This window comes from Bacillus rossius, chromosome 1, assembly GCF_032445375.1.
Source record: "Bacillus rossius redtenbacheri isolate Brsri chromosome 1, Brsri_v3, whole genome shotgun sequence".
Lineage (NCBI taxonomy): Eukaryota > Metazoa > Arthropoda > Insecta > Phasmatodea > Bacillidae > Bacillus > Bacillus rossius.
In genome coordinates, this window is record NC_086330.1 from 377,105,849 (window position 1) to 377,118,682 (window position 12,834).

At 39.9% G+C, this 12,834-nt stretch overlaps 1 protein-coding gene across 1 annotated transcript in view; it reads left to right on the forward strand.

Moving 5' to 3' along the window:
* LOC134528557 (prolow-density lipoprotein receptor-related protein 1) overlaps positions 1–12,834 on the forward strand; it is a 348,548-nt gene that overhangs the window by 245,528 nt on the left and 90,186 nt on the right. Inside the window, exons 33-39 of the mRNA XM_063362288.1 lie at positions 1,950–2,230; positions 2,922–3,070; positions 5,201–5,445; positions 6,691–6,924; positions 7,573–7,753; positions 8,827–9,031; positions 10,567–10,756. Of these exons, the coding sequence (XP_063218358.1) occupies positions 1,950–2,230; positions 2,922–3,070; positions 5,201–5,445; positions 6,691–6,924; positions 7,573–7,753; positions 8,827–9,031; positions 10,567–10,756 (1,485 nt within the window). The remainder of the gene's footprint in view (positions 1–1,949; positions 2,231–2,921; positions 3,071–5,200; positions 5,446–6,690; positions 6,925–7,572; positions 7,754–8,826; positions 9,032–10,566; positions 10,757–12,834) is intronic.

Here is a 12,834-nt window from a genome sequence, read left to right on the forward strand (position 1 = left end):
AAAATACAAATTTTAAAACTGGTAACACAGTAAAAACAGTAATAAAGTAGAAAGACTGTTACTAAAAATAATTTTTATTTTGCGAATCAGAATAAATATGCATTTTTTAACCTCTCAAGAGTAATTATTAATGCAGTGATACTAAATTAAAAAGAAAAAAAATTGTAGCAGAGTAGTTAATAGAACTCGTAGTCAGAAACAGGTGTGGTCACAGCATTGTGTTTTAGACAAAACTACCTGTAAGTTTCGCGCTGAAGATTGCCCTGCTGATATTTGCATGCTTCATGGTGTTTACCATTGCATGGCACAGTTCCTTCATTCGCACGGAAGCAATCTCTTTGAGACTGAAGGACCACGCACTCACTTGCTACGTAGTAAATCATATCCACGGGATGCTCCACCCAGCAGTCAGCTCACCAGCCTCAGGGTCCCACAGCCAGAATTGATTGCACGGCACACCTATCGCCCACAATTTTCTAGCCCTCTCAGATCGTGTTCTGCCCGTGACTAACTCTCATAAAAAAAAAGAATTGACTTATTACAATGACACTCTGTAATGGTATCTTTCAAAAGTCAGTGCCACCAACAACTCAAGAGTTTAATTAGTAAGTGCACACCATTTTTTGGCCTACCGTATTTTCCCCTGTATGGATCGCATATTACATGCAGATTTTTTGTTTAGTAAAATGTACTGCGACCCATAGCGAAAATGCCCATTTTGGGTAAAAAAAAAATAGCATTGCACTGTAGTGCATATGGTTGACCATATGATTAAATAACTACCCTGTGTTGGTTTTTAATAAATATGTCACAAATAAATATAAATTGTTTGATTAAATTATCTCAGCAATAAATATAAAGCATCATGAACTGTGCCATTAAGCTACATCTGCTACCTAGCCGGGTGGTATGTGGCTTGGCTAAATTGCTGGTACAGTAAACTCCCTATTATCCGCGCATGCTACGAAAAAATACAGCACATATGTAAATCTGTATTTTATTACAAATGAGCAAATTTCAACTCTACTGACGAGTGTATTGTGTGCAGTATACAGTAAAACGCCACAGGCCTTCTCGGAACTCACGCAGTGTCTAATGAAGTCTCTGGTTACGTACAGTACTGTATCCTTGTTAGGAAGCAAGTACCAAGCACTTTTATGTTTACATTACTGAAATGTATTGTATGTTAATTATTCAGTAAAACACTAAAATTTTAGCATCATTTAAAATTTTTTACAGTTAATTGTAAGTTTTACTGTACATACATTTTTAGATTTTTAAGTTGAAACTAATGCTTCCTTGTTAGTTTCCCATTTTCGGCTCTTTTGCGGATTATCCGCGATTTTCACTATCCGCGGTGGCCCTGCCACTTATTTTTGCGGATAATCGGGAGTGTACTGTATGTGACGTATAGCCACCGCGGGCGGGCACTCTGTGAGAGGGGGAATCTAAAAATAAACCCACCAGAGAGAGGGGGAGAGAGAGAGAAAGAAGGGAAGAGAGGAAGGGAGTTCGTGCATGTGTGTTGGAGTGCATGTGGCCATGCAGCAGTGTTTACGGGTCTCCCTCCCCCTTTTGTTGTTGTGAACTGGCACCGTACACGACTAACAGAAAACAAAATTATTGTAATAGGATTGAAGTTTTGTCAAATAGCATGATTAGTTTCATGTTTGAAGTTACATTTATATTTCTAAAATGGTGTAATAATTTGCATTTTGGTGTTATATTCTGTATTGACATGCTTTACGGTGTTAATTTTGGTTTTATTGCAATTCACCCCATAAAATCTTGTCTCTATTAATATTACAAAGTTATGCGATTCGTGCGGATAACATTTACAGTTATGGTCACTGTAATTTTTAACAGGTATTTAGATTTTTTTTTAATTCTGAAGTGTAAAAGGTTGTAGTGAGGGGTGGGAAACAACGTCCCTGGTTCGTGTGGTGCAGGTCTGGCGGTGGATTGGGTGGCGGGCAACCTCTACTGGTCGGACCCCAAGTTCAGCGTGATCGAGACGGCGCGCCTGGACGGCTCCCACCGCTACGTGGTGGTGACGGGCGGGCTGGAGCGCCCCACCTCCATCGCCGTGGACCCCGCCAGGGGGCTGCTGTTCTGGGCCGACGCGGGCAAGCAGCCCCGGCTGGAGCGCGCCAGGCTGGACGGCACGGGCCGGGCCGTCGTCGTCAACGAGTCCGTCGTCAGCATCAACGACATCTCGCTCGACTACCAGGTACCCTCCCTACCCTCCCTACCCTCCGTACCTTCCGTCCGAGCGTGCTCAACGTCTTCCTCTGCAAGATAGTTGTATTTATCAATACTATTTATTTGTCTCAGATGTTATTGATACTTTTATTGCTTATTGCTAGAGACCTGCAAAATTTGCGGATTCAATGACCTCCAGGATAGACTACTACACTCTGCACATTCGGGCAAATGCCACCTGTTCATTGGCTGCTGACTTGTGAGTTGTCTCGACCGAGTGTCTGTGATTCGACACTTCTTTGAACGAGGTTCTCTAATTGGCCCTCATTACTCCAGATTAACAGTGAACCAATTAGCAGAAGCAGCGCTAAGGTATAATTATTTGAATTGTAGCATATCACGAATCCGCGAATTTTGCAGGTCTCTACTTATTGCCTTTGCATGAACTAACCACAGCAGCAGTACATGTACTACTTTGTTTTTTAACTTACTAAGACTGCTTTATTATGTTTTTGAAAACATAAATAAAAATGCAAATTATTTTGAAGTATTACATTTGACTGTATGAAATTGTAATAAATAATTCAAGTAAACTGCAAATATACTGAGGATAGTTACCTGAAAACTCATTCAAGTTTTGGAATTCTGTACTGTCTTATGTACTATAGTTCAACTGAATAACCTCCTGTCATTGTTTTCTTCTTTTTTTTTCTTTTCAGAACGGCAAAATTTATTGGTGCGACAGTAGTACCAACATGATAGAGAGAGTGAACTACGATGGTACGGACAGGGAAGTCCTGCTGGAGTACACGTTGGACAATCCCGTCGCCCTGACTGTCTACGAGGACACAGTGTTTTGGATTGACATGTATGTAGAAGAACATACGTAATTATAACAACTAACGAATTATGCAAGCAATGTACGATTCATTTTGTATATTATCGTTAGAGACACTGACAACCCCAAAGAAAAATTTTTATTCTTGCAAAATATATATTTGTTTTTCATGAGTAAATCTTAGCCTTATTGTTTTAATTTTTTTGCCCCTTTTTTCTTAAAATGGAATAGGTAAAATATTATAAAATGTTACATGAGTAAATGTAACATATTTCATTTTAATTTTTGAAAATAGATTGTCAGCTGTATTGTACTTTGAGAAAAAAAAAAGTATTTTAAATTCTATGTTGAATAAATCTTATAGACTGCTTTACATAACATATTCTGAACTAGATTGATTTTCTGGTTGATTTGAATAATGTTATGAGTTTTACTGTTGTCAGAAGCTGTCAGTTTTAATTTGTAGAGTTTTGGATGGCCTCTTTGATAATGGAGCATACAGTCTTATTTTACACCAAATTACATTAGGCTAATATTTTCTTGTTGCCTTAAAAATTTTAAAATGTAGTTTCACAGAATTTTTTGGGTCTTATTATATGCTCATGATAATTGCTGGATTTTTAAAAAATCTGATCCAACATCACTATAGTAAATTACTTTAAATGCTTAAGGCATTAATATAACTTTTGGTTTTTAGATTTTTTTTTTTTTGCTATAAATGTTGGAATGTGTTTTTTACCATGTTTGGCATGACCGGCTGTAGATAATTTCTTGCCAAACTTAGATACCTGTTTACAGTCTGTTATTTAGCAACGGCTACAGTATGCAACCGCAAATAGAGAATAAATTTACCATTTAACACAGGCATAGTAATAGCACTAGTCCATAGGTTGGGTCCCGTGGCTTGTTGAACGGAAGATGTGCTGTAACGTGAGGCTCACAGTTTTTTTTAAATACCAACATAGCATCTGCTAGCTTCGCCTGCGACTTTGTTTGCATGGAGTTGGGGAATTCCTTTGAATAGTTTTAGAGCACTGATTCCAACAAAGATTTGTGTCCTGTGGAAACAATGTATCTCTTCGGGGATGAATAGTGCCCTCAGTGTCCTTGACATATTTCATTGTCATGCTAAATTTCATGTAAATCCATTATATATGTTTTCCCATGATTCTGTTACAAATGAACAGACTTGGCAAGTATAAATTTTACTGCCAAATGCGCCACATTTTGGAAAGTGTAACGACACGACTCCATCGCAGTATTATTATTCACGTAGTAGAGCCCTGCTGATCCAGACCCTGCTTTTCCGCACGTCAGGTTAATCCCAATTAAGATTCAAGGTTTTGATTAAATGTATCTTTATTAATTTTTTTAAATTCTTCAACGATGTTGTAGTGTGGTTTCCATTGTACTGCACAATCAATAAATTTTTAAATTTTAATCAAAAAGAAGTTTTGTTTTGTTAATCCTACATCAGTTAGTAGGTTCAAAACTTTGGTCTACTATACAGTAGTATTAAACCTAGAATTAAGCTAGAAAAAAAAAGTTTTTTTTTAAATTTTTTTTTTTTTAGTTTTACCCATTTATTTTATTTATTTTATTTATTTAATTTATTTATTTATAAATGTAACATGCCAACTATCAGGACAAAGCCTTTAATGGTAGGCACACAATTATACACAAATACACTCACAAAAATAAACATAAATGAAAAACACAAAACAATACTATATAAAAACAAAACATACATAACAAAGACAATAGAACAAAATTCAAATGTTACAATTTAGACAACACAGAACTAAAACACACATGATCATTAAGAACTAAGGAAAAAAAATTAAAGTCTTTATCAAATTTATTAAAGTTGGTTATTAGCCTAAAGATGAGATCATTGTTTCTGTAAACATTTATAAGTTGTGTTACTTGCATTGTAAGGAAACTCCGTTAATTCTGGAGCTCCGGTGATCCGCCAGGGTATATGGCGACTTGCGGTACTTTACTGTGTACCGTGCTAGGAAAAGTTAAAAAAATCAAAACGTTTTTAAAATTATGTTTTTAGTTTTACCCAAGTTGTGTTACCTGCCTTGTAAGGAAAGTGAGTTGATTGTGGAGCTGCTGGTCGGTGACTGGCGGTACGAGCGTGCGACTGTGTCCCAGCTCCCTGGACCGGGGCAGCATCCGCTCAGCGCCGGCGGGCAACCTGTCGGACGACAGCGTGCTGCTGCAGGGCCTGGGGGACTCCCTCAAGGACATCCAGGTGTTCTCCCGGGGCCGGCAGCGGGGCTCCAACCCGTGCGCGCAGGGCAACGGCGGCTGCGCGGAGCTGTGCCTCTTCAACGGCACGCACCCCGTGTGCGCCTGCGCCCACGGCAAGGTGGCCGGCGACGGCAAGTCCTGCGAAGGTGATTACCCCCCCCACCGCGGCATGCCTCGTGTTTCTTGGCTGCCAAAATCATTACAAATATGAGAATTTTGAAATGCCAGGTAAAATTAATTACCGTATATACTCATGTATAGCGCGCCCTTTTTTCCCCTCAAGTAAAGGAAAAAAATAAGGATGCGCGCTATACACGGAAAAAAAAAAGTGTGAGGGTGGGTGGCGGGGAGGAGTGGAAGTCGTTAACTGCCCGGTGACGGGTGACGTTTCTGGCCAGCCCCCACACATCCGCACAAGCAACAAGGCCTCTCTTTCACACACACACTCACAACCTGGTCTCTCGCGCGCGCACGCACACACACACACGCACGTGCGCGCGCAAGCTCGCACATCATGGTCTTTTGTTTATTTTTAGACCTCTCCCTTTTCAGATAGCCAGCTCAGAACCTAGTAAAAAAAGAGAGAGAGAGAATGTTGTCGCCAGTTTCCCCCCCCCCCCCCCCCCCAATCCACTTTCTTCGCTTTCTCCATTCCTCGTCTCAGCAGCGACCGGTGAGTCATCTAGTTCTCTCCGCGCCAGCTTAGCAATGTAGCACGGCACGCCTGCCTCCCTCCCTCCTTCCCTCCCTCCCTCCCTCCCTCCTCCCATGTACCAGTTGTGACGATACAGCACTTCATTATCTTCCGTCTACACAGTAGAGTTTAAGTATTTTCCTGACGCATCACCACACATCAATTAAATAATCAAGTACCACAAAATGTTAGTAAAATTTATTTATGGGAAAAAAAAATTTCAATTTTTTTTCCTTTGGAGTTTGTTGCAAAAATCGTGGTGCGCGCTATACACGAGGGCGCGCTATACACGAGTAAATACGGTAATATTTTCTGAAAGAAAATCAAACCATTTCTTGAAGTAGCCAGCGGCACAGCAGTTAAACCTAAAAAGTTTCAGTTCTGCAATAAATTAATTTCTCCTTATTTATACAACCCAAAAACATTAAAAATGAAACTTTGGCAGCTAATTATGCAAAAATTATGTGCTGTATCTATTTTTCATTCCATGAAAGTTAAACAATTGAATAAGTCTACAAGTTTATCTGTATTTTCTGTAAATATAAAATCTTGACCTGAAATGGGAGGCACCCCGTTAAGATACATGTTTTGAGATTTATGTCTTGAGTTGTTAGCATGAATGGGTAGTGTGTGCTGCTTTGCATGAACTGTAATTTTGTGCTGTTTGCGTGTGCAGTAACGCAGCACTTTGTTTCAGATTACGATAGCTTCCTCTTATACTCCCGTGTGGTTCGCATCGACAGCATTCACATGTTTGACGAGAACAATCTGAATGCTCCGTTCTCCAGCATCCAGTCTAAGGAGTACATGCGCAACGCCATCGGCCTCACTTTCGACTACAGCCGCTCTAAGATATTCTACTCCGACATACAGCGCGGAAGTATCAATCAGGTGTTTTTCAACGGCACGGGACATGGTGTTGTCGTGGAACGTAAGTATGTTTTGGCGTGGATGTTTGTTGTAGAGTTGTAAGGTTAACCAAGTAAAATTCTTAGTTTTCAGGTTGTGTTTTATAGTTGCTAGAGTCTCGTTTAACCAAGCTTGACTAACTGAGGTTCCGTATTATCCAAGTGGATCTAAAAAGCCATTACCGGCAATGACTGTTGAAAAATTTGCTTTAGGACGTAGAAAATATTATAACCGTTATAAAAAGCCTGGTTATGCGAATCTTGGAGTGACATGAAAGTATCTGAACTGGAAAAACATTACTCCGAAAAATGATAACCACTGGAACAACTGAAAACCAAGACGGTTTTCTTATTACATCCGTGTTATCTGAACATTTGCTTATCTGTAGTTGCCGTGGTTTGCATTAACAAGACGAATCGAGACTCTAATGTATTTGCTTGTTTTTAGCAACGTGTGTAATGTAAACTTTTTTAAAATTGAATTTTTATAGTTATATCTTTTGACATCTGCACAATATCCAAATTAAAACGTAGTCTGTCAGCTTACAACATATTAGCATAAGAAGTTATGTATTTCAATACATTCTTGTCTTATAAAAACCAATTAGTAAAAATTTTAAAGTGTTCAGGTTACCCGGGATACATTGTATGTATAACAATTATGGTTCTAGGCCAAGGATCTGTGGAAGGTCTTGCTTACGAATCCATCCAAAATGTTCTCTACTGGACCTGCAACAATGATGCACTTATTAACAGCATCAACCTGACATCCAACGCAAGCGAAGTGAAGACCATCGTGAAACTGGGTGTGAATGACAAGCCAAGGGGGATCGAAGTAGACAGCTGCGATTCGTATGTATTCCATTGTGATTTTTAAATCCCACTCAGGTTTTCGTGATTATATATTCTTTTTGCACCTAGTAAATCAGAATTTTTTTTTTTTGTTAAATATGTTTATACAGTTAATTTTTATTAAATTTATTTTTTGTGTGTCAAAGTTTTTGTTGCTTGAAAAAAACTGAAAAAATATTTACCCTGACGTTGACCGGGGCAATGACTTCCCCAAGCCCGATGTGTCTCGCCCCACTTCAGGCCCCTTCTCCTCCCACCACCACCCTCTAGTCAAACTACCCGCCAACGTGCGTGCGTGTGTGTGTGTGTTTATTCTTCTCCCAAATGGTGTGGGTGGAGCGTGTGCCTCTGCCATTTAAAGACGTAATCACGTAATTATTATTTGTTTCTTTTAGAATTATATTTTTTCTTGTCCTAAGAGTAATTGTTTTCAGTTAACGAGAAGGACGGAGCAAGGCTCATGCAGCCTATCCCGGAACTACCTTAACATAGGCTACTTATATATGAACCTAACTCTTTAAATAAATAAATAAGTAATTACTTGTAACACGTAATATTTACGTATAAATTAATATGTAATGTTTTAAGGTTTATGTTATGTTAACTTGTCCCAGCATGTATTCATGCGTACCAACGGTAAATCAGCCACTTCCTGCTGTCCAATAGCCAGTCTTCCAATCGTCTCCCGGGGTAGGACGCTGACCACGCACCTCATCGACTTTGTCTTTTCCTGAACTAATGTGTTAACATCTGCCGAATATTAAATCAACTTAAATCTGTTTTGTATTTTCTTGAGACCTAACCAGTGCGCCGGACTGCGTAACATAATAATTTAAGCTCTAGCTATAATTGAACCACATGATGAGGATTTGGAACTTTCGAGACCCGGCCACTCGGTGACCTGATCACCTTTAAACTGGATGAGTTACCGTTGGTACATTTAGCTGCTTTCATTGACCACGTTTGTCTTTGCATGTTGGGGTCGTGCCTACCGAAAAAGTCCTCGACAGTTGACGGACACGTTGCAGTTACAAACGTCTAAATAAATGACGACCTGTTTGACTGGTCGGCAGTCGGATATACTGGACCAACTGGAACTCGCACACGCCAGCGATCCAGCGCGCGTTCCTGAACGGCTTCAACAAGGAGTCCATCATCACTACGGACATCCGCATGCCCAACGCCCTGGCGCTGGACCAGAAGGCACAGAAGCTGTACTGGGGCGACGCGCGGCTGGACAAGATCGAGCGAGCCGAGTACGATGGCTCCAACAGGATGGTGAGCGCTTGGACCACTTTGGGACCTCCTTCGGTGCAGTTTCACAACGTTTCACTCACTCTCGTTTGGCATCGAAACTCGGGAAAAGTTTGTACAAGATACAGATTTGCGATTTTTTTATTATAATTTTTCTGTCTTGTAACATTTTAAAATATGTTTTACTTAAAATTGGAATTTTTTTCACTAAAATATTTATTTTTTTCAATGTTTTATTACCAAAAATTATTCTTAATACGCAGATAGCAATTTCATGTGCACTTAGAGAATGACAAATATGTGTGCTTTGTGTTTGTAGTCAAAAAATTTTCTGCATCTTTAGCTATTCGTTAAGTGTCAAACAACTATCTTCTCAGTGCAGTTTTAACCAGGGTAAATTTTTTTTCTTTTTACAATAATTGGCATTTGTGAGCAATAATACCTTTTTATCTCATTTACTGTTTGGTCTTAATTGCAGTCAGTATTTTACACCTATAAGTTATATTACTGACTGTAATTTTTTATTTTGAATTTGTTAGAATCTGTTACATTGAGTATTTTTGGGGGAAAGGGTTTGTGTGTCCCATGTGCTCCTTCCTTCCTTCCCTGAACACCCACTGCAAGCAAACGAACAGAGCTCGCAGAAAGAGAGACTCAACTGCATGTGCCTGGAGTCACGGCTGTCCGTCAGTTAAGTAACGGAACTCTCACTAAAGATAAAACTACAGGGGGGCGTAACGAAGGTGCCACATGCCACTTGGCGTCACCTCTAGGCATTAAGTAGTTACCGTATTTGCTCGCGTAAAGGCCCCGCCCGCGTATTCGCCCCCCCCCCCCCCCCACCGCCTTGTTTTGTAAACATTTTAGAGAAAAAATTTAAAAACGTGTTTTTCTGGGTTTATCTGAGGGCAGCTTGGCATGCATCAAACAGCAAGCCATGTATTGTGAGCGGCAGTGATACAGAGACTGGTATTATAGTTTGTCCGCTCTCAGTAGGACTGTCGTGAGGCGTGGCAGACGTACGCAGTTAGTCGTATCAACACTCCTTTGTCTGGTTGGCTGGCTAGCTGGCAGGAGGGAGGTTAAGCCACGCCTCTGCCTCTCTCCCCTCCTGCCGCGTCGCTGCCTCCCCCACCCTCCCTCATTAGAACAAAGACGCACGACTTGCCAGTCGTTCCGCCAGCTGTTTCATTTAATCAAAATTTAATTGGCGTTTAAATAAGTTCTGGCGGTATTTCATTTTGCTTTTATTAAATGTTAGTTTTTCATACCTGGAAAAACAGAAAAATCCATTTTTTCATCCAAATTCGCTTATAGGCCCCATTCCCTTTTTTGGAGTCGAAAATTTGGAGAAATAAAAGAGGGGGGGGGGGGGCTCTTTACGCGAGTAAATACGGTATGTGTTTTGCAGGTAAGTGAACTATAGGGTGTAATTAAAAGGTAGTTTCTTGATATATGTACGGACTTAGGTATGGTACTCCCTGCAAAGACACCTTCTATCCATGCTGCTTCCTCAAGTGTATTGACCTGAACGGCTGCCGGCTGTGCGCTGTGCCCAGATCCTGGGCAAGGTGACGCCCCAGCACCCCTTCGACCTGGCGGTGTACGGGGACTACATCTTCTGGACGGACTGGGTGCTGCACGCGGTCATCCGCGCCAACAAGTACACGGGCGACGACTTGGTGTGGCTGAGGAAGGAGGTCCCCCGGCCCATGGGCATCGTCGCCGTGGCCAACGACACGGGCAACTGTGAGTGGCGCGCCTCCGCTGCATCAGCGTGTGAACACTGCGCGATGCCTTCTTTTTAAATTTATAATAACTTTTTTTGGCATGTTAACGTCTTACAAATCGAGGAACGCCTGCTGCATGCACTAAAAAGCATGAAATTGTCACGTTCCGCCTGAGCCGAGCGTGCAAGAACCGGCCAACCAACGTCTTCTATAATATCAAACAGGTTAAGGCGGGCTTTTTAACTAATTGTTCGTGATTATATTCAAACAAATTATTTAAATGAAATTTTGCAGAAACTCTAAATAATATTTGAAAAATTAAAAAGTATGCAATTTTTCATCAATGTTTTCTTATGGCGTTATCACGTAAAATAATAGTCCGTAAACCGACTTTACAAGACAACCCCCCCCCCCCCCCTCTTTTTTTTTTTGCAAAATTCAATATATTTAAAAACAAATCCTTTTTGGCACAGTCTACAGGTGCAGATAGATTTTGAAGTACCTATTTATTTTGGAAATGTTCTGGAAACTTATATAAACTTCTGGAACTAATTAAAAACTTAATGTACTTGATGTCCCATATGTTGTCTAATATTCCAAAATGATTGATAAAACATTTTCTCATTTTACACGCAGCCAAAATGTTTTGAATGTTTTTAACTTGATGCATCCAGCATTGAATAGCTTAGAATTAAATACATATTTTGCCTACAAAGTGGTTATGGATTTTTATGACCTTTATATGCTATTTTTTATCCGTTCACTTCTAAGTAGTTGTACATATAAATATATGCTTTGGATCAAGGTTTAAATAATATTAAGATAGTTTAAAATAATTTCAAACGAATTTAATAGTAAGGAAGTATGCATATTTGTACATAATACACCAGATTCCCGTTATAGCGAGGTGTCACGGGTCCGGGTTTGATCCTCGCTATAACCGTGTCCTCGCTATAACCGAATTGGACAAATTTTGGCCCCCAAAAAATAAAAATTAACCGAAAATAGCATAAAAATTGTGTTTAAACCTATATAATTGGAAAATAACAGGTTATATTAACGAAATCTTAATTTCTGTGAGCAGATGTGTGAATTCTCTTTAAAACGATACCCCATAAGTACGGATGCGATCACCGATTGCGTCAAAATAACCAGAATACCCTACCACGCCACGTAAGTATAGCATCTCAGCCCGCGGCCAACGCAGCATTGTCCTGCTATCTATTGCCGACGCGGGCTGTCTGCTGGCGGCCATGTTGGTTTGGGATGTAGTTAACAGGTGGTGCTAGTGTAGCGCGACGATTTAATTCCTTACAAAATAGCAGGAGTGCGGCTGCGGCAACGCACGTACGCCTCAAACGAAATAGTCGCTGGGAAACTATACTTGTAAACTTTTTTAGAAAATAAATTTGGGATTAAACTCAAACCATCACCACCCCTTTCCCGGACAAATACCCCAACAACTGACCGAAACAAAAGTTACAAGAAAACTGTCCTAGCGATTCGGAAATAAATATGGTAGTGCCTACTAGAGGTGTAAAAGTAAAGAAAAAATGCGTACCCGTATGTATTCGTTACTATAACAATTAGTACTCGTTACTATCGTTACGTTACTCGTTACTTCTGATACCGCATAATTTGCTATGTTATGTTGCAGCAACGAATCCAGTCGTATTGCGTACGCGTACAGTATGACGTCGCGTAAATAATAATAAATAGAATATAAACAATTAATAGTTTTTGTTAACGAAGAAACAATTAAATCTCATTAGAGCGGCTTTTTAATATTATCTCTTTTAAGATAACAACAAAAAAAACGTGAAAATATACACGATTATAAAAACAAAAACATACATATTTCTAATTTGTAAAAAATACTTTCTTACGTTGTTTCTGTTCCAATATAAAACTTTGTCTACACACGGCACAGATAACTAACGGAAGTTTGATAAAATAAATAAAGGACGGGATTCTATTTTTAAAGCCACGCACTTAGGTGGCGACTGCACGGCTGAAGAATGTGACAGGCGTCAACGGCAAGATGTCTAGTGGCGAGCGAGAGGGGTGGAGATAAAGCAGACAAATAACAAAAGCGCG